Source organism: Gigantopelta aegis, chromosome 4 (assembly GCF_016097555.1).
Source record: "Gigantopelta aegis isolate Gae_Host chromosome 4, Gae_host_genome, whole genome shotgun sequence".
NCBI lineage: Eukaryota > Metazoa > Mollusca > Gastropoda > Neomphalida > Peltospiridae > Gigantopelta > Gigantopelta aegis.
In genome coordinates, this window is record NC_054702.1 from 69,580,315 (window position 1) to 69,606,050 (window position 25,736).

Below are 25,736 nucleotides of genomic sequence, written 5' to 3' on the forward strand. Positions count from 1 at the left end.
CCAACAACCCAAAAAACAAACAAAACAAAACAAAACCCCATCTAATAATATTTAATTCTGAAATGGCTATTCAATTTTAATTTTATCACTTTACCTATTTAAAATATTTCTAAATTAAGCATTATAACGGGCCGAATTATCAAATTGTCGTTTTTAACAAAACAGTAAAAATTTATATATAGCATTTTAAAAAATGAAAAAAAAAAATCTAAGAAGTTCTTTGACGTACTACTGGTCAGTGTGTCTTATGCCTACACCTGAGTTCGATACAATACTAACTAAACCAATTGACATTGCACCATCGAGGTCTGTAAAAATAGGATCATTATTGGAAAATATTTATAGAAAGTAGTAGGAACACGTGGACCACTATAATCGGACCACCTCGGTTAAGTCCGGAAGGTATGCAAAACAAACTGAAAATATGTGCTAGATCTACTTGGGATACAGTTTAACAAACTTTAAAAACCCAATTTAAAGATCGTTTGTATTTGTTTGTTTGTGTAATAACTGTCTTATGTTAAGTTACAATGCCATTGACACTAGAAAGGAAAAAAAGAAAACAAGGCTTGATCGATGTCTTCCGAGTGACGGAAAAGGAAGTTTTACGTCGCCCATGCGCATTGCTCATAGCAACGTATATACAAAATGGCGCTCTACAGTGGCAACATCTGAGTATTTTTTACTCAGTTTGATATTTGTAAACAAATTGCTAATATGGCAAAGGCCGCAAAACGTGTTAAAAGTGGCCACCTACCATCGGGTGGTGCGAACAAATGGGAACAAAACCTATTGTCTGCCGTGTTTGACGAAGTAAGTGTCTAAGACATTTAAAATTAAACTGCATTGAGTAACGACGTGCCAATTTCAGTTTGTGGTTGAACTTAAAGCACACGAAATGTCTACTACATCATGAATTGTTGTGACACTTTAATGGCACCACCATTTTGACTTTATATACGAATAATATTAGTTAGTTAAAACTAAAAATTCGCGTAATTTGCACAAAAATACCCTTAAGTTTTAAAAATAATTTAGTAATATTTAGATGTGACATGGATGGCCATGATCAGAAGCAAGCACCTGTTGTAGTTGCATTTTAAGGTGACAAGGACTGGCAAGTGGAGATAGAAAGATTTAGAATGAACTTAAATGAAATAAAACATAAAAGGAGAGATAGGAAAGAAATAATTGATATGATGTACACCAATTAATGAAAATAAATTTGTAAATAATTACAGTGCTTCCGGTGTATCGGTGCACCTAAGCATTCAAAGACTATTTTCTATGTGAACACTGAAATACTTAATAAAATGTGTCTGTCATCAATGAAGCAGTGCATAATCAGAAATACACTACAAATTGTTTTATATCTGTAGTAAATCATCATTTTACAATTGTGCATTAATGTAGGCCCTGTATCCCTCTGTATCCAAAACAATTTGCATGTCTGGTGGTTTGGTACAATAGATGTGGATCTGTGACCCCGCTATTTATAGACTGCCCATGACCTCACTTTGTAGCCATAGACGCTACACTATTGTCCCGGGATTATTTTAGCACTTTTTTGTTTTGTCTTTTTAAAAAAAATATTACTATGACAATCACACATGACACATCTCATGGTAGGTTTCGGAATCTTTTTCATGAGTGGCATAGTTTGTCATTACTGCAGATGCATGTTCATTGTCATGCATGGCTAAGATCCCTACATGGATTTTTTCTTGGGTCAGTTGTGCACAAACATGGATTTTATTTTGCTTTTATTTTTAGTAACAATGTGACAATTGTGAACTGGACTGACTGTCAAGTAAGGTGTTAAAACTTTAGTTTTGTTTACATTTTTCTGTGTTTTTCTTTTCAGTTTAAATAAAAATAACCTAAAAACTAATAAACTGTTTAATATTATTTTAAAAATGAGGGAAAGGTGTTTTTTAACATTCTTAATATCAATAAACAGGCCTCACGCGAGGTCTAAGTAACAGAGTGAAGTCACTTCTCTCTCAAACTAATGAGAGGGCGAAGTTTTTTACAAGAAGGAGACTTGAATTTTTAATTGATTGTATAGTTCATCAAACCTCTGAAGAGTTCTCTACTACTGAGCTACTTCTTGCTCCATCATCAAGGAACAGAAATGATTACCTAGGGTCTGTTTTGTTTGTGTCTTTATATATAATGTGGGCGGGACGTAGTCCAGTGGTAAAGCGCTTGCTTGATGCACGGCCAGTTTCGGATCGATCCCAGTCGGTGGGCCCATTGGACTATTTCTTGTTCCAGCCAGTGCACCATGACTGGTGTACCATCTGCTGTCCCATTTCATTGATATTATGTACAGTGTTCTACATACATGTAACTATATTATAATTATAATAATAATAATTCCTATTATTATTATCAGTAGTAATTTAATATTTGTTAAATTTTATATTTATTTTGTAGTTTGTTGTGTAAAAGTTTTTAAAGACAGTGTTTTATATTGTAAAATAGGTTGGTTCTTTTGACAAATTAATTATTGTTATTCATAATTATTATTGTTATAAGAGCTTCCTTTCCATCTGTTATTCACCAGTAAGACTTCTCAGAATAGAAATTACATTTACTGCCAATTACAGTTTCAAAAAGAGGCAAAATGTCACAAACTTTATTTTTGTCACATTTTATTTGCACCAGGCCATATAATGAATTCTGTGGTACTGACTACTGTCTTTTCATGCCTAGCTGATTTACTATAAGTATATATATATATATATATATATATATATATATATATATATATATATATATACATATATATATATATATATACACATATATATATATATATATATATATATATATATATATATATATATATATATATATATATATATATATATATATATATATATAAAGTATTTAGACATTTATCAAAGCCCTGGATGAAAATAAAAGATTCTCTTGTATCCACATTTAATATGATTTTATATTTCTGAGATTTACATTATAACTGCAGCTGTACCATGAAGGTTTTTGTTTTTTAGTTTTGTTGCCAAAAAACATTTTATTTGTTGGGTGTCGATTGACATTGTTATTGGTAACAATGGAAAGTCAGATTCATATGCTAGTCTGATAGACTGATAATTATCCTCTCATTAATTAACTAAAAACAAACTATAGATAATATTACAGTATTTAATAGTTTCAAACATACGTGCACAAGTGGAAGCTTAAAATGCAATTACATGTATACAGTTACTCATGCTGTTTGTTAACGTAATCCAAAACACTTCAAAGGTAATAATAAATTGATTGAAACCCCCCAGAACACCCCCACAAAAAAAAACCCCACAAAAAAAACACCCCACCACCCCAACAACAATACACAACTAACAAACCAGATTTAAATTATATTTTACATAGAAAGTAACAAGTAGAAATCCACCCCTTAACATTTGTGATATGTTTTTTTTATATTTTAGGAAAAGTGGAAGTCAAACATAACATTTATTGTTGGGAACCGACCAGAAGACTACTCTCACATCAATGCTCTCAGCTCGGCTGTTGCAAGTGGCATCAGGAAACTCTTCACTGTCATTTCCAAAGAACAGCTGGACAAGGAGGTTTGGTGATTTATTTTGTACTATCCAGGGGTCGAAATGTTGCTGTCTTCACTGGTTTTTGCCAGTCAACATCACCATGAGTCAGGAGATATTTTTTGTCTGTTGTTCTGTTGAAGTGACAATTATTTTACATTAATTTATATTCACACATTAGTTTGAATCAATCATGGTTGGTCCAGTAGATTTATATTCGGGCCAGCAGTCAATTTCAATCTCTGCTTTCCTTCTGGCTCCAACTGTCTCACTCATAAAGCTGAATATAGAAGATGCCACAGATGCTACTGTCAAACATTAGAACAAAAGTTTTGTTGTCACTTTGTCATCTTAATTATCAATGTTATAGACAGGAACAGATTAAAAACAAATCTACTTGGAATGCTCAGTTTTAAAAAAATAATTTTTGTTAAAAACAATTAAGTTCCTGAAGAATAATAATTTGAGTTTTAATTAAAACATGTTAGTGTACTGGTATGCTACGGTATTTTACATATATTAATGGTACCGTTTTAGTGTATGCTATTTTACATATATTAATGGTATCATTTTATGTTTGCTATTTTACATATGTTAATGGTATCATTTTAGTGTATGCTATTTTATATATATATTAAAGGTACCATTTTAATATATACTATAATTTACATATATTAATGCTACCATAAAGTATTAGGCACCAATATACTGCTACATTTGATGACACAGTTTTGTGCTCAATCAAATGCAGTATTGTCACAGAGGATACCTACTTAAGTTTCACCATTTCTGTGAACAGTCCTGGCACTTTTCAAATTTTAGGTGAATGAACTTGGTAATCCGAAGAATAAAAAGACCAAAGATGTTCCTGCCCATTATGAGGTGTGTGAGGCTTGCAAGTTGTATCTCGATATCAACGAAGAGATCCCACTGCCTCTTCTGGCTCGACTCATCAAGTTCAAACTGTTGACCGTGAAAGCAGCTGACCTCAAGAGAAGAGAGACCGAGAAGAAAGTAAGCAGATATTTTATTTAAAAAAAGAAGAAAAAAGACCTTATTTTTGTTGAGAGGTAACCATGTAATCTACTAGTCAGAGCAAGCTGTTATGAAGCCCATGTGACTTGAGCATACATTGTGACCTACATCAGGTAATAGGTTCAAGCCAGAGGAAGTGAAATGATTTGACATTGATATTTTATATCCATTTTTCACCAGTTTTCAGATTACCGTATTTGACCAGAAATTAGCCCATGTCTTTGAATAAACCACCCCCTCCCCCTTGTGTCTTGATCCCCATCTCCATTTTCAAAAAAGGAATTAAATGTTACTGTTACATTAATAAACGAAAAAAAATTTCCCGTAGTGATGCAGTAATAAGATTCATCTGATTTAGTTATATCAATACATTTTCAATCTATTGTGTGTCTTCCATTGATACTGATCTGAAGCAAAAATACCTACTGCAGGGATGACTATAATGCCAATTCCATATAGATGGGTTTTGATAATTTATTATTTACCAAAAGCCAGGGATACGCTCTATCACCTGTTTGTCGCTTACACTTGCTAGACTGGATTTTATGCTACACATTAAACCGAATTACCACATTGACCCAGTCAAAATAGTTTGGAAACATTTAGCGAAAAAAACATAGAATGGGTTTTTTAAAGATAATATGAAGGACATGATTTCAGTTGTTAAATCTTGTTCAAGGAGGCTGTTTCACTACATCAGTTTATTTCCATTATTCCATCTGCAATAAGTTTTGATGTTTAAATTTTGAATCTACTACAGTTATCGGAAAGTCGTTCATCTAGCAAAAGACAGGTAAGATTTGAAATCGGTTCAGGTTATCAGTTGTTTTGTGTTGCTTTGTTTTAATATTTAGGGTTTGTTTTGCTATGAGTTAATAAGACATAGTACAAAACATATCATGTATTTTATAATTCATTGTTATGTATGATGTTTGTTAGCCCAATATCCGCAGCAAATTGAGCTTCCTATCTTTCAAAGAATCCATTGATTGTCAATTTTTTATATTTTTTCTTGATACATTTTTTGTATTCAGTGTTAATTTGTGAAACGCCTTTGAAGTTTACTTTACTTTGGAATTGTTCTTGTTTCAATGTATTTTAAAGTCCACAAACATACATGTATAATGAACCACACGTAACACATAAAACAATGGTTTTATTATGGTACAAAGATGATGTTAGTGACAGAAATTATTTTGATATGTGAATACCTCAGCTGAGTTGGGTACCCGTAATATCAAATGTCTTACATCATGATATTGAGCCAAGTACATGTACATGGTACAGTCACTTAATTTGAGGTAGAGTTGGTATTAGAATAAAACATAATGCATTGTCTTAAGCATGAAACCAAGGTCAGTTTAAGATGTTATTGGTACCACTAATTTGTGCAGCAATATTTTGCTTTTACTAACTGATTTAAAAAAGCTTTTTGTAATATTTAAAATGTTCATACAAAAGTGTTTTATGGCTGCTAAGAATAAACGTGTGGTCAATAAATATCCATGTTATGTTTGCCCTTCTGTTTTACAGTGCATACATTTTCTTGTGTGTACCAGTGCATGCACTCTTTAAAGTGCATTTTAAAATAATAAAAATTAACAGCTACATTTCTGTATACTTTGGCATATATATTACTGATGATATTATTGTGTTTGAAAATGTTTGAGTTACAATTGTTTACTGTTACTGTTTGGGGAAACAACAATGTATGGTATTTCTGGCTAAAACCTAAATGTAGTTTCTTGCTTAAAATTTTGATTTCTTTACATCTGATCATGTTTAATTGATTTCTGAGTGCACAAGCATCTATAATCCTACCCACAGGAAATACCTTTTTTTTCATGCTAAAGAATTTACTACAAGTTATTTATTTCTGAGCTGATTGTTTTCTAAATTGCATACAAAAATAGTATTTTGTTTTATTATTTCCTTGCAAAACTGTTGGTTTACTATATAACCCAGTCCGCCATTTTAGTGACATGTCAATCATTATTATTTATATCATACTTTCCTGTTATTATTATTATTATTATTATTAATATGTATATATAAAGAAAAGATTAGTCATGCTTTCATAAGCTTTGTTAAATTATGGAAAACAGTAAATTGTTTTGAAGGTCTGGTAAAAATTTATTTTATTTTTGTTAAAACATTTTGAATTATTACTTTATGTCTAAAACTAAGAACATGTCTTATATATTGTTCTATTGTTATAAAACTTTAAAAAATAATAACACAGGGATCAGGCATTGAATTTGGAGATTGACATTTAAAAAAAAAGAAGTTTTCACCGGAATGATGTAATACAGGTATTTTGGAATTCCATCTCATAATCTTATGCTTGGGACCCAAAATCTAAGATTTGCAGGATAGCTAGACTCCTACTAAATTTGCAGCCAATGTTTTTAACATCATTGTGATAACTTTTTTTATTATTCATATGCACTGCCTAGAATGTGTAATGCTATATATATATAAGCCCATTTTAATTAATTAACTAACATAAAAACCAATTAAATAAAACAAAAGGACCCCCCCCTCCCCCCCCCCCCAAAAAAAAAAAAAAAAAAGAAAGAAAAAAAAAGAAAGATTATGTTTGTAAACCTAGAAAATAAAAACTTATAATAAACCAAAATATTATTCAGAACTATTACTTAGGTAGAAAATTAAGATCTCATATTATTTTTAAGGTTGTTGCTAATTGTAATTTCTTCATTGTATAGTCCTCTGCAGATAAGGGGAAAGGGAAAGACAAAAAGGATGCACGTTCCAAGTCTCCTGGGAAGAAAGGTGGAAGGAAAACTCCAGATTCGCAGTCAGCCAAAGAGGGAAGCAAACTTAGGAAGAGAGGAGAGGAGGATAACAGTAGCAAATACATTGGTAAAATAAATGACAGCATTGTCCTTTATACCCAGTTATAGTCAGTACTGTTCACTACTGTATCAAAGACTGACCGAGCTATGTTTGGTCTTCCTGTCTGTGGGATGGGTACAGATCAGAGATTATTTGCTGTTAGACAGACCATTGATGGATGTGAATGTGTCAGACGTTTGATCAATTAATCAGGACTAACCTTTGTGCTGATAACAGAGTTTTTTTCTCTTTTTCTCCAGACCTTGTATCACAGTTACCATGTGTTAACAACTGCATATTAAACTACTGGGATGTTATTAAAAACATTCTTCCTTTCTTTACTTACAAAATGATCTGCTCCACAGACATTCATATACTGTAGTATTAGAAATCAAATAAACATGCTTGTCATCTTCCTGGATGTGTGTATTTAAAAGTTTAATGTCTGGACCTGGGAAGCTCAAATCAGAGCAATTTGTATTTTGTTATATTCACTGTAAACATTTATAAGCACACATCCTTTGTTAAAGCTTTCTCTCTTCATACTATATCAGCCCTTTTTCATAGAGATTGCCTCATCAAGTAGCCTCCAGAGACTAAATTCTTACTTAAAAGGAACTAGGCCCCATTTTACAAAGCGATCTTAGTGCTATGATCACTTTAAGTGCATAAGTACCTAATGCACTTAAGGTGATCTTAGTGCTAAGATCGCTTCATAAACTGGGGCCCTGGAAGTTAATATTTGAAAAGTGGGTGGAACTAATGTAATTTAGGTCTGGTGCTTATAAAACTTTTAGAGTCTAGATTTGATACTAATAGAGTCTGAGACGTGAATGTCATGGCAACACCATACAAATTGTATGCACATGACTTCATTAGAGAAGTCTGGACTCTAAAAAGTTTTATAAGCACGGGCCCTGTTTGTATATTTCTGAGTTTGAATATCAATATGCTGCAATGGTTACTAATGTTTCTGCAATTAACAAAACACAGAATGAAATAAAGTATTTTTTTCTTTTAACAGACGATGAACCTGACGATGGTGCTGAGCACTATATCCTTCTGTATGGTTTCAACAACCCCAATCTGTTTGCTCAGCTGGCTGAGATCAGCATCAATGTGGACGCCATCATCAAGGTGTCTTCACAGGACTACAGTATCTTCGAGGTTAAAGAGTCTGAGACAAACCAAACTGAAAAAGATGAAAAAACTCTGGGTAAATAGGTTTTAACATTCAAATAACAACTGGGCATGTAGTATTCTGTCACTTAAAAACAGGCATGTATAACAGCATAATGAGATGGTTCTCTCCTGTTCTGGATGAAAGAGCTGGTGATAGTCAGAACTTGCACCCATGACGAGCGTTTGCTATAACAGCTTGCTCTGAATGTGCATGTTAAACACACTGAACTGAATTGAACTGATCGTTCTCTGTCTTAAGTGTGGTTAAATCAAATGTTTTCTGGTCAATCTGTTTTGATTTTTTGAATGTCCATTACGTACCAGCTAACTGTATATTGTGAAAATGGCCTTCACATATTTCTCTGTTATGTTTTTTGTGTGTTTTGATATACTAATGATGAATGAGGTGACTTTATGCAAAAGTGAATGGTGGTCTGCAACCTCAAAGAATGTTTCTTTATTTTACTGAACTGTTTACACAATATTTATCATGTGGTCATCTGAAGTTACTAATTGAGATACTAAAGTCACTTTGGATTAATTTGGCACCATTACATTTGATTTTTAATGACCTTGGAAGCTGAACACAAGGTCAAGTAAATGAAGGGCAACAAGTCAACTTTTATTTTCGATTTGTCTCCAGCTTTGGAAGAAGCAGCAAGACAAGAGAAAGCCGCTCTGTCCAAGGAACTGAAGAAATTCTGGAAAGATGTCGTTTTATTACTACAGAAAAATCCTGATAATTCTAAACTGCATGACATTGCTCAACTTGAATATGAAGTGAAGTCATTGATCATTCCTTCTAACCTGGAGGATCTAGAACAGAAGGTATCGTGTAATAGCATTAATTATGGTGTGGATTGTTTTTGAGTGTGTTTCCATCACTATAGTAGTCTAAATTATATTTTCAAGATGTATTTGCTTTGAGCTACTACTGGTAATACTTTCTTAATACTTGATGATTACTGATAATACTTACACAAACATGCACATAATAACTGAATGTTGTTGATAGCTAAGAGGTGACAAGTTATTGTGTTTCTTTTCATTAAAAAGTTACTTACTTTTCTTGTTAGATTCTGCATCGTGCAGCTAGTAGCATTTAAGGTTGCAGACCCTTTTTTGGACACTAAGTTTGGTCAATCTACAAATTATCATTTGGATAAAGATAAATTAGACTGAAACAAGAGTCTCTGACATTGCAATGAGGAAATACCTTTAAAAAATAGACTAGAGCTAGTCACTAACACCGTTACTTCTCAGAGGTACAATGTATGTGTGCTTTTAAAAATATGAAAAATGCATTTCGTGGTATTAGAAACAACCAGGATGACCAGAAACACATTGTGTGTTTGGAAATGAATAATCTAAACAACAAAATCGAAGTAATGTCTTATTTCAGTTATAAAAAAATGGCTATAATAGTGAAAAATATGCTGTTATATAATAGTATTCAAAAACTAGAATCTGTCACTTTAATTTATAATTGATCTTTTATGTGAATATTTTGCATTTATTAAAAAAAAGATTAATTTGCAAGATGGATAGTGTTCATCATAATTAAATTTATAATAATTCTTTCATGAATTATTGCTAATATTTGGTGTATTTCAGACTAACTTTGGCAACACTTTGTTTGAGGACATATCCGTGATGATCTATGACCTGATAGATGCCCGCCGTCTCTATCGGACCTACCTGGAGAATCTTAAGCTCTATCATATCCCTTCATGTCTACCATCACAAGGCCAAGGTTATTATTGTTAATCAGTTTTTTAATCAATATTTATTAGGAGTGAGAGGTAAGTCTATGGTAAAGAACCTTCATGATATGTAGGCTATGTCCTGTTCCAATAAGTGCTCTTAGACTGGTGCTCTTAGAAAGGTCATCATGATGGTGTATGCTGTGTTGCTGTGGGAAAGTGCACATAAACGAATGTACAGGGTAAATATTAACTATGACATTGTGCAGTGAGTTAATGACATTTATGATAAGTTGTATATCCTAAATAGCACATGCATTGGAAATAAATTACCAGATTTTACAAATGGTGTAAAGCGTCATTTTCTGATTGATTGTAAGCAAAAACAGAATATAACAGATTTGTCTTGTCCCTATGCTAAGTATTGTTATGATATGCAATTATTATATTTGTTCAAACTTGGAAGTCAACACTCATAAGATACTACCAATACTAAACCTTATGTTTGCATTTTGTAAAATAATGTAAGTTTCTACTTACTGACATTAGCATATCCAGGATTTTATATTGGGGTAGGGAAGGGAACCCACATTGTGTAGGAGTTATGTTATGGGACGACAGCCAAATATAAAAGGTGAAAAAAGAAAAGAAAAGAGGTATGATGCGTATTGGGGGTGGGGGGGGGGAGGCATGACTCACATGCCCCCTGGCTATGCTAGTGCTCACCATTCACTCTTCTTATATAGGCCTACTGCTTATTTCCACTTACTGTCCAGATCTTGTTGTGTGTATAAATACTGTTACAACTTGGTTTGAATTATTATTATAAAAGATGCACAGTCGACTGGGTCTGCAACACCAGGCAAAGAGTTACCAGCGGCCACGTCCCTGGCAAACCCTGACGACGCCCCACTGACTGACATGCGATACTACAACGACCTGATGAACACTATACCCCAGGAGAGTGTCAGCGTATCTCTGGTTCTTCACTGCATGCTGGAGCAGGTAACTTGTGGCACACTGTTTTCAAAGTAATATCTACTTGTTTTCAACAAACTACCTGGGCACAGCCTGTGGAACTGCAGTATGGACAGTAACAGAATAGAAAAATATTCAAGGGTAATACATGATGACTTTTAAGATTCCACTTTTTAATATCCTTGAAATGACAGCAGAAGAGACAGATTTTCTGTATGCAATATTTTAATTTTTATCAGCATCTTGAAAAACATTTAGTAATAAACAAGCATGCTAGTGGTATTGTTAAGAGTATATACACATTCAAATGTGTTATAAGCATGGGTCCGAATTAGTAAGTTTTAAAACTTTTTATAAGCATGGGATCTAGTTAGTAGGTTTTTCAGTGCACCACTAGGTTCAGTAGGATGGCAGGTCGATTTTACTGCAACATCAGTGTTATTAACAGAAACAGTTAGGTTTGTTTTTAGAGATTTAAAAAAATATATTGTTGTATAAGACTTATGAACTTTCTGACCAGTGGATAACTTTATTAGTTGTTACTGTGATTGTTTTTCTTATTGATCGCTAGATCTGTGCCACGGATGAGGGCCGCGAACCACCCAGCGAGGTACCCCCTCCTGCGAGGACGGATGGCTTGAACAGTGAACTGGCAGCTCACCTCAGTAACGTGGCCTTCAAACTGGCTCTCACCGAGGAGGAACACAAGGTAGAAGGCAACAGTTATTTTCATATAATCTGTCCGTTTGACTGAAAGCAGATTTTACTGTGTTCTCAGACTTGAATGTTTCCATTTTTAGATCTGACAAGACCCAATGCTAATTCATGTCCATTTGACTTTTTATCATGAACAGTGATTCCAAATGTGTTAATCTGCTTAAAGATTTATGCAAGTGAAGTTTTGATACGTTGAGTGAAAGGTCAGCTGTACATGCAATAATCTTGGCTCTGTTTGCTCATATCTTCAAAGTGTTTTAGAATGAATGACATACATTTACACCTATTGCTTTTATTTAAACTGAAGAATTATATAAGAATTACTGTTGTAAGACTAAATGAAATCGAAGGTCATCTGTATCCATAAATACTGCAGTAATTATATTTCGGAATATTTTCAAACAAGTGTTGTCAGGTCCACATGACTATGATAAAAATAAATGAATTCCACTACTTAATTATATACTAGTACAGTCAAACCTGTCCTAGCGGCCACCTGTAATCAGTGGTCACCTATATCGGATCCCAAATCGTTAAAATACTTGTATTAAGTGGCCATAGTAAATGTTTACTGTTATATAAAAGGGATATTTTAACAACGGTGACATGGTGCAGCAAATAACGAATCTTCACACCTTCAGAAATAATAGTACTCACTCAATTCACAACATCTTTACAAAAGTATGACTCGGGAATGCATCTAATTGCCTCTGGGTAGGCTAAGCTTGACATTTGTAGATTCACTTACTATGACAATACACTGCATGAAATAGGAATTAAATAATTAAATGGAAAAAGAAAATAAACTTATTGAGAACAGTTAAATTAATACATTCCAATTACCTCATTTCTGAAGGAGGCGAAAGTTGAGCACACGGCATTATTTAGCAGTACAGACGGCAGCAACAAAAAAGAAACAAAACCAAACCTTTTAAAGACTGTATATGTGACAACCTGTAATCAGAGCGGCCACCTGTCTTAAGCGGTCGTTTTTCACTACTCCCTTGTGTGACCGCTTAAGACAGGTTTGACTATATAGTTTTGAGGAATTGCCCATAGGCATGTTGACCTAAGATACATAACGACATTTGAAACAAAAAGGTATTTAGACTCAACAGAATCAACATTAGGATATAACTAATACTGATAAATAAAATTGATTTGATCAAGTTTTGTTCACTCAACATAAATTATATACTAGGGTTAAAAATAATATACATGTACCACTCAACTTTCGCTAGGGATATACTAAACGTGTCATGATAAACAATGTGTGCACATCTTAATTGTGTGTAACAGGTTCAGTTTGGATGTCCAATACATCACCACAGTAAGCCATGACTACAGTTCATCTCATCCATCGGACACAATAAATGCATTTGCTTTACTTGATATATGTTTTTCCAGGTATCCCTGCCGTGAATGTTGAGTAGTATATTTAAAAATTTATTTTTGGTACTACATATCTTCCAATTTCCTTTACTGTCACGGATTTAAGGACCTAATTTCTCTAAAAATGGATAGTAACTAAAAATTACATTAATTGTTGGAAACCAAATCTAGCTATTGCATCACCTTAACTGAACCGTGATGGAGTGAAATCCATGTCAACCCTCATGGCAATTTTAGTTTTTGAATTATGGACCATTGCCATAATTCAGTTATTTTTACAAAATATTAATAAATGATGGAGTATGGTGGTTAAGAAGATGGTTGAAAAAGTACATTTAGGGACAAATCAAATTATTTTTGTTCGGGTAATACTTTGTTAGACCATTAAATAGGTCAGTGGTCTGTGACAATATGCCTTTAAGATCACCAAGCTTTTTAACTGATATTTTAAAACCCTTTGTAGGTCCTTTCCAAATGCTTTGAGTTGCTTTACTTGACATGTTTTTCCAGGTATCCCTAGTGACAGTTGAGTAATATATTTTAGAATTCTTTTTTTTTAGGTACTACATATCTTCTGATTTCCTCTAAGCTAGATCACCAAGTTAACTGATATTTTAAAACCTTTTGTAGGTCCTTTCCAAATGTTTTGAGTTGCCTGAACTGCCCCAGGATTCTCCCAATCAGCCCTTGATTATAAACTACCATGATGATATTACCATCCGTACCCACCACCTAAAACCTGTGTACGAATTCGATGCCATGGAAGCGGAGAAGGCCATGCAGAAGCGGCTGCCATTTGCCAGTCTGTGTGACTTGCCAAGACCCACCTCTGTTGTAGCACGGGAAAGAGCAGCGAGATTACAGGAGCTGATACATTTCTGTGCCACTGAGACTCTGTCAAAGTCAGGTAGTTGTTTTATGTCAGTCTGAATCAAGATAATGTAGTTGTGAGGTTAAATGTATTGGATAAAAAAAAAAATCTGAAAAGACCAACCTTAAACACAATCTTTTTAAAAAAATATATTTGCTCTAAATTGACCAACTAATAAATTTGCATTGACACCTTTTTATGAACTTGATACCATTTCCAATAAGGCTTTTTGTCAATTTATGGAAATGGTTGAAGACATTGATGTGCTACTGTTTTAAAAAAATGTTTCAGAACTGTTGTAGCTTGTTACAGGTGATAACAACTACATGTATTTCTTATTTACAGAAGTTCTAGTAGATCTGTTGTTACTTTTTGCCTTATTATATCCAGGATTCCAGGGATGGTATACCACAGGCCATAATGTACTGTCCTTTGAGTGGGAAAATGCACTTAAAGTGGCAGTATCCGGAATATTTTTATTATTTAAGCATATAGAACAGAAAATCCAATTACGTTTGCATATATGACGCCGCACTCCGCATTGGTTTCGCTACGCTGGCTTATCCAGGTCAAAAACAAAGCCAGTATTTTGAAAGTGGGACACTTTTTACGGGCTCGTACCGATCTCGGTTTTCATTGGCTTATCACAAGTATAGAATTCCTCAACAAGAGATCACGTGAGATTTCTCAATTTTTGAACAAATTTAACTGTCTTGATTGAGGGGTTGTCTCATATCTCCAAAACATATTTATATCCATAGAGGTATGGTACAACGCCTTTCTAGGGGTGGGTGGGTGGGGGATTTGCCTTGAAATTTTGACAGTGGCCAGCTGTTGGCATACGCGTTACATGTAAGGGGGTGTTACTAATTACGTAATGCTCTAGGGATAGAGGAAAAGGGTACTGTGTTCGATTTACGTAACATTTTTCAAGACTATATGTTATTTTTATTCATTACTTAGACCTAAAAAGGTGGGTTTTTTAAATGCGCAGTCAGTCTAGGATCGATCCCCATCAGCGGGTATATAAAAGACCATGGTATGTGATATACTGTCTGTGGGATGGTACATATAAACGATCCCTTGCTAAAAAAAATGTAGCGTGTTTCCAAGGCGCATGTGCAGGGATTTCATCGGGGTTGAGCGAAGTTTATATGGGGCCATGCTCCCCCAAAAAATACATTTCAATTTTTTTTAAGCTTGGGTAAGTAAGGGTTTTGACCTCCAATACCCTCCCCCTGCACATGCACCCGATTCCTCTCTAAGATTATATGTCAAAATTACCAAATGTTAGACATCCAACAGCAGATGGAAGGAAGGATAGGATATGTTTTATTTAACGACGCACTCAACACATTTTATTTATGGTTGTATGGGGTCAGATGATTATTAAATCAATATGCTTTATCTTTGATGTCGTTAAACACGCCCCCCCCCCTAACTTTACCCTTTCCAAACGAAATAATATTTATTTGAATTTGTCGATTTTAACACGTAAAATTAAGAAGTGAAAACGTTCATTGTCTACTTTAGTATATTTTATTTTAAAAATATATACCGGGTACATGATTAATGTGTTACTAGTATACAAACTAAACTCTGAAAGTTCTACTAACACGTTATAAAATATCAATTCTGAAATAGGAAGGTACGACTGTCGATAATATGTTGTCAAAATCAAACCGGTTTTAACTAAAGACTCTAGTACCGTATCCTCAACCGAATGTTCTTTGTACAGAGCAAGATTTCTCTTTTAATTTTTTGAGACGAACCCTACAATTTGAAATCGGCAAACACACGTGTTAACTGAAACTGACAACAGGCTGTCGTTTGTGCTTTGCCGAGCTATGGCGGCACAGGCGACGAATCAAGCGTATATGTTTGACAATATCCGTTCATAGCGAACACACACGACTTTTTTAAAAGTGCATTTGACCTTGTATTTCACATTTGTACATGATGCTATAACATGGTAACCAGAGAATGTAACTTTAAAAGACATATTACTGCCAATTCAAATTGAGTAACATATATTGCATAATCAGATATAATTTTCTCACGTAATTAAAGTATCACTGGGCATTTCTAAGTGGTACATGTACCTGCTTCCTGGGATAAACCTTCAGAGTGTAGGCTGTAAATTATTTACCAGAGGGTGGGACATGTACCTGCTTCCTGGGATAAACCTTCAGAGTGTAGGCTGTATATTATTTACCAGAGGGTGGGACATGTACCTGCTTCCTGGGATAAACCTTCAGAGTGTAGGCTGTAAATTATTTACCAGAGGGTGGGACATGTACCTGCTTCCTGGGATAAACCTTCAGAGTGTAGGCTGTATATTATTTACCAGAGGGTGGGACATGTACCTGCTTCCTGGGATAAACCTTCAGAGTGTAGGCTGTAGGCTGTAATATTATTTACCAGAGGGTGGGACATGTACCTGCTTCCTGGGATAAACCTTCAGAGTGTAGGCTGTATATTATTTACCAGAGGGTGGGACATGTACCTGCTTCCTGAGATAAACCTTCAGAGTGTAGGCTGTATATTATTTACCAGAGGGTGGGACATGTACCTGCTTCCTGGGATAAACCTTCAGAGTGTAGGCTGTATATTATTTACCAGAGGGTGGGACATGTACCTGCTTCCTGGGATAAACCTTCAGAGTGTAGGCTGTATATTATTTACCAGAGGGTGGGACATGTACCTGCTTCCTGGGATAAACCTTCAGAGTGTAGGCTGTATATTATTTACCAGAGGGTGGGACATGTACCTGCTTCCTGGGATAAACCTTCAGAGTGTAGGCTGTATATTATTTACCAGAGGGTGGGACATGGCCCAGTGATAAAGTGCTCACTCGATGCACGGTTGGTCCGGGATCGATCCCTGTCGGTGGGCCCATTGGGCTATTTATCGTTCCAGCCAGTGCACCACAACTGGCACAATAAAGGTCATGTTTGTGCTACCCTGTCTGTGGGATGGTGCATATACGAGATCCCTTGGTGCTAATCAAAAAGAGTAGCCCATGAAATGGCGACAGCGGATTTCCTCTCTCAATATATGCGTGGTCCTTAACCATATGTCTTATGCCATATAACTGTAAATAAAATGTGTTGAGTGCATCGCTAACTAAAACATTTTCTTCCTTCCTTATTCACCATTGCACATTTATACTAGGAAGTAGGGTATAACTAACACATACATAATAACTGATTAAACAACGTCTTCAGGTGCAACTAGACAAACATACCTTTCCTTTCCACAGAAATTGACAGAGCCTTTAAGCAGTTTGTGTTTGAATCAATGGACCTGAAGGTGACCGACCCAAATGGATTCATCATGACCCTGGAGGGAGAAGGACTGCTGCATTCTGCCATTCCGTGGGATGACCCATATCCGTTCTTCAAAGGGATGATACCGAAGCATGATAAGAGTCTGTCGCCTAATATTACGAACCAGCCCACCACCCCATCTGATGAGCTCATGTCAGGTATTTCTTTTTATTGATGCTAATGCACTGTCAGAAGAAGCAAGCATCTGGTTTCAGTGAATAATCATTATTTTTCAGTAAAATATTTTTTGTTTAGTGTTCCTAGCAGTAGATTAATGAATTTATTTGTGGTACATTGAGAATTTAAGTGTTATTATTATTATAGAATTAAAAAGGAATAAAACAAGGTCTTTATTTAGTTTATATTAGGAGGTGAGCATATTCTTTTTGTTCATCAGTTTACAATTTAGATATGTTTTTGGCTGTTTGGTGTTATTTTGATGTTAAGACTTCAATTTTTTTATATTATATGAGTGCTAGAGCCACCAGTTTTCACATTAATGATACTAATGTTAGAGCCACAAGTTGTCATATTTGTTTTTGGACCACAGGGTTTCATATTATGTTGACACAGTATTAGGTGTTTTTTTATGTACTATAATTCCTATTCATTGGCTTTAATTCTTTGTGTATGTTAGTGAATATTGTGTGTCTGTTATTGGACAGGTACTTCTTCACCCTGTCCATTTGAGACGAACCGGTCTCTGGACCTGAGTAATGTGACATCGGACCAGTCTCGACCATCCACCGGCGAAAGCAGTAAGAAAGGCATCCTGCGGTCCAGTTCTCGGTCAGAGTCTCCACCAATTAAACAGTCACGCAGCAATTCAGGTACTTAAAAAATAATCCATGACAGGTTTTCACAATCACATTATTTGTCTGTGTTAAGGTATCGGTCATTTGAAGGATTGTCTGTTGTTTCTTTTACGTTCATCGGGGTATGAACAAAAAAAATCATCCGCAAACTGTGTGAATCAGCGAAGCCGTTCTCACATAAGTTTGCGGATGATTTTTTTTGTTCATACCCAGATGAACGTAAAAGAAATAACAGACAATACTTATAATTAAATTTTAATGATACATGCTAATAATAACACTAAAACGTCATACTTTATTTTGAATGATTTTTTTATCCATAAACAATAACGCTCATTAAGACATCTTGCCCATATAAAATGACGTCATCACATATGACGTTCCCTGACGACGTCATTTTTACGTTCATCGAAAAATGAACAAACTCCCGTTTCTACGTCTGGACCAATCGGATGACGTTACGTTGTAATGAATGTAACAGAAATTTAATTATACACTATTGAAAGAAAAATATGTCTTTTTGTATTTTAGCTAAGACATAAATTCATTAACTTTCTATATTCATGAAAAATATAATTATGGTTACTTCTATATCATACAGTTAAAAGGTTTGTTTTGTTTAAAGACACCACTAGAGCACATTGATTAATTAAATTGTCAGCTATTGGATGTTAAACATTTGTTAATTCTGACGCATAGTAATAAGAGGAAACCTGCTACATTTTTCCTAATGCAGTAAGGGATCTTTTATATGCACTTTCACACAGACAGGAAAGCACATACCACAGCCTTTGACCAGTTTTGGTGCATTGGATCGAATGAGAAAAAAACAATGAGTTGAATGAATCCACCGAGGTGGTTCGATCCTGCGGCACAAGTACCTCAAGCGAGTACTCAACCTACTGAGCTAAATTCTGCCCCTTCTACATTATACAGTTTCATATTATGTCTCTATCGCTATACAACTGGTTTCTGGGTGAGATGTTTTGCAGAGCATTAAGTCTAAAAACTTAAAAAAAAATTAATTTCTTAACTTATTTGCTTCTCCAGTTTGAACCTAATTGCATGTAACCATTTAGTGTTGTCTTGAGATATGAAACACTTGCATAAATTCCAATATATTTAGTCACTAAGAAAGAAAAACGAGTTGCAATACGCCATTGTGGTTAGTAAGTATTTTCTAGTTCAAGTTGTGATTGTGTGTTTTTTACATTCTTATTTTCCTGTTAAGAGTCTTTCTATGCTCAACAGTAGATTGGGAATCTTTAGGATATGCATTGATTCATTTTGTACTGAAAGGCTACAACAAAAATATTTAATAATATTACAAAGAAAACTTTGGTCACCTAAATTAAAGTGCTAGCAATAAGCCTGGACTTTATTGGCTGGCTGTCTATACATGTTTCAACTATCTGTTTGGTTGAAATAATTTTTCAACATACAAGCATTTGATTATTAAATCAAAAGCAATCTGGGTTTTTTTGTTTTAATAATTGATCAGTTTATTTTATTTTTATTCATGAAATGGTAGTTTGTATTTTAATTGCCTAAAATGCTATTGTCAACCTCTTTACACTTTGAATCTTTTACACATAGGAACGACTCTCATGATAATTATATGTTCAAGATGCAGAGTGTCAGAAAATGTGAACATTGTAATTTTATATGACCAACAACTGTCAAAACATGGCAAAAATAAATTTTGCAGTTTTTTCTCATCTGTATACCCTTTTTCACAAACAATAATGTTACTTCATCAGGTATCTACCAAGTATAAAGTGTATTTGTCCATCATTGTTAGTGCTGCAATCAGGACAAAGCAGTTTCATATGATTATGGCGTTAAGAAATAGGTTTCCATTCTTAAAAAGAGTTAATTTGATTTAAGTCCCTTTGGAATGCAGGTTAAAGTAACATCTCTTTATGTGATAGAAAGATTTCGGTTAATTAAGTTAATGTTCCGATTAAATATTTAAAACATTACAAGAGTACCAGGTCCTGCATGAGCTGTTTGGTTTTAGTTTCGTTCAAGATAAATTGGATACATTATTATAAATGGTTTGCTTTAATTTATTCACCACAACACATTTTGTTTGTCATGTTCATTGTTTAAAAATATTAGTTGTTTTTTATAATTAATAAAAAACCCACCAAAAGATGATTTTGTTCTGAATATAATTTTTATGTGTTATACTTTTGCCATCTGAAATTTGTCGTTCAAGTTAGTAGTTCTAATTTGTTCTGGTTTGTTGAATGTTTCTTTTCCTATATTTATTAATAATATCTTCTATTTCATTGCTTACCTGTTTAATTACACTTTTTTACTGTTGGGATGTTGGGTCCAAAAAATTATGTTGGGTGAAAATGTAGTAATATTGAAGTCAGGTTGCATATTATTTTTCTGATAAAGGTATAAAAATCTAATTACATAAATTTTAAAGTTTTCTTCATTCTGTTTTTATTTTAATGGCTTTGTGTGTCATTTAAAGTATCTACTAGTAAGTGATGTTTTTAATATATTTAATTTCATGTTTATTCTGTTGATATATTTCCCATAATCTCTAGTCATTTATAGCCATTTGATTAGTTGTATATTATTATTATTATTATTTTATTGTTTTTTTGATAAATCATTTGGATTATTATGTAAAATTATGAAAAAGAACAGGAAGACACAAAAAAAGAAAAGAATATGAAAATAACCATTAAAATACTTTAAAAGTTACAGAGAAAATTCCCATAACTACATAATTATGGAAATTACGAAATACTCATGACTCAAAATATGATAAAGTCAGTATGAAAATCTGAAGTATTTCTACCACAGTATAATTACATGCAGTTTTAACTACAGTGGAGTTTTACCTAATCAGTCAATCAAATGTTGTGTTATATAAGTTTCAATTAGAATTGTTGGTTATCTCTGCTGAGACCATATATATATATATATACAAGTTATAATTGTTAGAAAATGAGGGTCTTTCGTTAATGTCAATGGCAACAAATTTCCTGTATTGTCATTATACAGTACCTATGATAATGTAGTATTGTATTTATTAACTGAAAGTTAGTACGTATGAATAATTTTACCTTGCACAAGAATTTGGTTTATGTATCAATCTGAATAACAGTTGTTTATTAATCTTGAACTGTTGTTTATTCATTTGTTAGCCCACTTGATGCACATCTGATGCATTTTATTCTGCAACTACTGTTTCTATTGATTGACAGATTATGACAGATTAAGAAAGTCATAAACGTATAGTAGCAGAATATGACGTCACACATATAGCTACATTACAAAATCGCTCATTTGACCTCTAGGTTATCATACCATGTAGCTAAAATAACAGATATAATAGCTTTCCTCTTAATTTATATGGTCTGCAAGATAAAGATAATAACTAGTTAATGACATAGAATATCGGCTTTATTCCATTAATTCAAATGACAAATTTCCCATTCTTACCATCACTGGATAAAGCCAATATTCTATGTCATTAACTAGTTATTCTCTATATATCATGGTGCTGAATAGTTATATCACTGAATCTGTTTACAGTTCACTTTGAGGTTGACGCGAACTCGTCGGTGCCGCCCGAGACCCTGGACGAGGAAGAGGAGAATGAATCGAAAGAAACGGAGAATGACGAGAAGACGCTGGAAGAAAGCATGATGGAGATCGTTGATTCACAGAAACGGGTTCTCGACCAGTGGTGTTTTGCCGAACACTTCGAGCCTCACATCATGCTGCAGGTGAAAAGATAGTCCAGCCGTATTGCATCCTAGTCATCTGAGTTTGACATCAGGGGGTGTGGGTATACTATATGTGATTGAGGCTGAAGCAGTACGTCTGTTCTGAACTATTAACTTGTAGATTAGAGGAAAAGACAGACAATAGCATAACTATAGCTCTACCATTTTAGTGGACCAGTTCATCAGCTCTGGTGCCAACATTTAGGAATAACAGTTTTAAATTAGGTTATCAGAAGTGACTAGAAGTGCACAATATCTAGCTTTCCTAAGGTGCTAAGGCCCCAATCTTGCCGGCAAAATGAGCGAAAGTCGGCTTAAGTCGCTGAGTTATTAGCAGTAGTGGGAAGTCGAAGTCGCCGTAAGATTGTGGACCTAATCCAATTTTAAAAATTAAATCACACAACAGACGTCAAGATCCCAACTTGTTTGTTGTCATAGCTCACTTGGCACCTTATCGCCAGATGTCAGACAGTGTTTTTTCTTTGGTGCCAGACTGTATCATCGAGTACTTGTGAACCTGCCTATTATTGGGAAATGGTTTCTGCACACAGGCATTGTAATGTGTGATTGATTTGATGTATGTTTTACCTTGTTCAATATATTATCAAAGTCAACTAACAAATTTTAATACTCCCATAAACTGGGCTATTGTTCCTCAATGTCAATGTCACCATGTGCTGTGACCAATCAAGCGTTGTTAATCCTCGGACACATTCATTTCAGTAATGCCAAAAAATACTAATTAATACTTTAATTTTAACATAGCGACACATTATCAACTACTTAATAATATCACGTTTTTAATGAAACATACAACTGTTTTGTTTAAACTTTATTACTTGAAGTAGTATTTTATATCTAAATATTATGATTAGAACCGTGGGTAAAATTCTGAATTTTTCTGATTGAATGCGGAAACTGGCGAAACATTACAAAATGTATCAATAATTTTCACTTCGCCAGTTTTTTTTTATCAAACTTCACCCCTTTCTTCTGAGAAGGGAGAAGTCACTTCTACTTTTTCAATTCTAGATTAGGGCTTGGTGCTAAGTGCCTCAAAACGGGCCTTGGACACATGGTACTTGGTTAGTGTGAAAGTATATAGAGACTTGCTTCTGTCACATCAAAAAGTGATATATACATGCATGATGCATTGCTGCTTTATGATAAGCAGCAGATTTCTTGTCACTGTCTAGACTAAATTATAATATCCAAATAGCTTTAAATAAAACAATTTTAATTATAATATTCTAGATATTTGTTTTATATTATTGCATTGTCATGTCTATTTAATTGTGATGATATTTTAATACACTAATGATACAAATGCTAATTATATTATTATTAGTATACTAAACTCTGTGTGTTACAGATATTGAAAGATGCGTCATACAACCTTCAGTTTATGGACACGTACTACCACAAACGTGACCACACCTTGTTGGTTTGTCTTCACAATCCCCACAACCCAGAGGTCCAGAATCATGTTGACTGGCACTGTGAAGTTCACTCGAACCTCGGCTTCAGGTCAGCAACTATTCAATTATTAGTTCATAAATAATTTTCCAATTAACGTTCACCAATATATGTGAGTCTGAATAAACATAGACTGAAGGAAGGAAGGAAATGTTTTATTTAGCAACAAGGGATCTTTTATATGCACCATCCCACAGACAGGATAGTACATACCACAACCTTTGTTAACCAGTTGTGGAGCACTGGCTGGAACGAGAAATAGCCCAATGGGTCCACGGGCGGGGATTGATTCCAGACCAAACATAAACTGAATGAATGAATGTTAAACGACACCCCAGCACTAAAATACACACTGGCTATTGGGTGTCAGACAAAGGTAAGGACATGAATATGATGATTGACATTAGGAATAAAAATTATGAAAAACAACAGTGTAAAGAGCTGTGGGGGAAAGTATAATGCAGTACAAAAATCAAGGTAAGTATGTTTTAAAACTTTGTATTTAAAAGATTCCACAGTCAACATGTGGTTTTGTTTTCCAGTATTAGACTGCTCATTTATGTCGCTGGCTTACAATGTTAAAATATTTATATCTATCTATATCACACACATAGTTAACCATAGTTTATTTGTATGTTTTGTTTTTAAATAATTATACATTTTGATTCACTTTTTAACTAAAACATCGCCAAAATAATTGGTTCATTGTTTCTGGGTTGTTTTATGGAGTTGTTTTGCTAAGACTAAGGTCACACATGTTAGTTAATTTGTTCGTTCACATGTAATTTTGTTACACGTGCAGAAACTACTTAGAGTATGTATCCGACTCGATAGCGGATTGGCTAAAAGAAAAAGAAGCCGAGTATCAGGCCACAATACTGCAACTTGAAGTCGACAAGTTCAAAAAGGAGGAAGAATTGGCTGCCAAATCTGCCGAGAAAACTCAGAAAGGGAGAAAACAATCACCTGCAAAGTCAAGAAGTAGGTATTTTTCACTGGCATTTTAAAACATTTGAAACAATCTTTGTTTGAAAATTGTCTGAGTAATGGTTTGTTTACCTCAGCAGTAATACAGTGCAGATACCAATAGAAAGGTCATGGTATTTCTTTGAATGCTGCTAGTGTTTTTTAGAAGAAAAAAATATTTCAACCAACTTTCTTTTGGAATTAATCTTGTTTTTAAAGAAAAACTTGTTTGAAGTATTCTCAGTAACAACAATTGGTGTGTAAGAAATAATGAAATGTGTTACAAATTTATAGAGCAATTTTACAAACTTTACTTTAAAATGCTGTAGTTATATAGACAGAAAGGTAAATGAATTGAGAGTTAAGTTGGCTGTAGCAACATTAGCCATATTTGTAATTAATGAGTGGAATGTCACAGTCATTGTCATTAATGTTGTTATTATTTTTTTTATTGGATTGTTGAACATTTCACATAAACATACAACTATACCTGCAGCCCTAACAACAGGACATCTATGATTAATGTATATAAATTTCATACTTCCACCCCACCCCCTCCAAAAAAACGAGGAAATAATCAGTGATGTAATTTAGCCACTGTAATATCTAGTAGAGTTAAATACTCACTAACAGACAAAAGAAGAAAAAAATGTCCTAAAAAATAACACTTTCTGAAAATCCACAGGTTAAAGGTAATTAGAATTTGGTTTTTTACAATTTTGAAAGTTCTCTTTTTACAAAAGATCAATTGTCTTCCCATAATATTAAAGGTCGTTCCCCCAAAGGAGGGTCGAAGTCAAGCAGCCGTGAAAGGACACCGACACCTCTTGGTTCTTCATTTGTCAGACCTGGATCACTGAAAGCTTGGAAAATGGAACAGGATCAGATTAAAGCTGAGGAGGATGAGAAGGAAAGACAGAAGGCAGAGAAAGCGGAGAAGAGATCAAGATCGAAATCTCCTAAAAAGGTTAGTGTATTTTTTTTTTTATCATTACTGGTAGTGTTAGATAATGCCTGTATATTCACTGCTGAAAAACTGGTACATCTGATAGTCATTAATTTTTGACAGATGTTAATTAAACATGTGTT

General features: G+C 34.0%; 1 protein-coding gene across 4 annotated transcripts in view; it reads left to right on the top strand.

The window, feature by feature from the left end:
* Positions 1-600: 600 nt before the first annotated feature.
* The window catches only part of LOC121371005 (sperm-associated antigen 17-like), a 45,866-nt gene continuing 20,730 nt past the window's right edge, over positions 601-25,736 (top strand). Inside the window, exons 1-18 of one of the 4 annotated variants that reach the window (XM_041496602.1) lie at positions 601-813; positions 3,459-3,599; positions 4,395-4,586; positions 5,368-5,400; positions 7,334-7,490; positions 8,488-8,679; positions 9,289-9,473; positions 10,260-10,398; positions 11,181-11,353; positions 11,898-12,035; positions 14,066-14,342; positions 17,569-17,793; positions 18,301-18,465; positions 19,577-19,615; positions 22,012-22,205; positions 23,578-23,732; positions 24,484-24,662; positions 25,418-25,614. In XM_041496602.1, coding sequence (XP_041352536.1) covers positions 718-813; positions 3,459-3,599; positions 4,395-4,586; positions 5,368-5,400; positions 7,334-7,490; positions 8,488-8,679; positions 9,289-9,473; positions 10,260-10,398; positions 11,181-11,353; positions 11,898-12,035; positions 14,066-14,342; positions 17,569-17,793; positions 18,301-18,465; positions 19,577-19,615; positions 22,012-22,205; positions 23,578-23,732; positions 24,484-24,662; positions 25,418-25,614 — 2,877 coding nt within the window. In that variant the 5' untranslated portion in view covers positions 601-717. The remainder of the gene's footprint in view (positions 814-3,458; positions 3,600-4,394; positions 4,587-5,367; positions 5,401-7,333; positions 7,491-8,487; positions 8,680-9,288; positions 9,474-10,259; positions 10,399-11,180; positions 11,354-11,897; positions 12,036-14,065; positions 14,343-17,568; positions 17,794-18,300; positions 18,466-19,576; positions 19,616-22,011; positions 22,206-23,577; positions 23,733-24,483; positions 24,663-25,417; positions 25,615-25,736) is intronic. The other 3 variants (XM_041496604.1, XM_041496603.1, XM_041496605.1) reach the window with 3 other exon arrangements.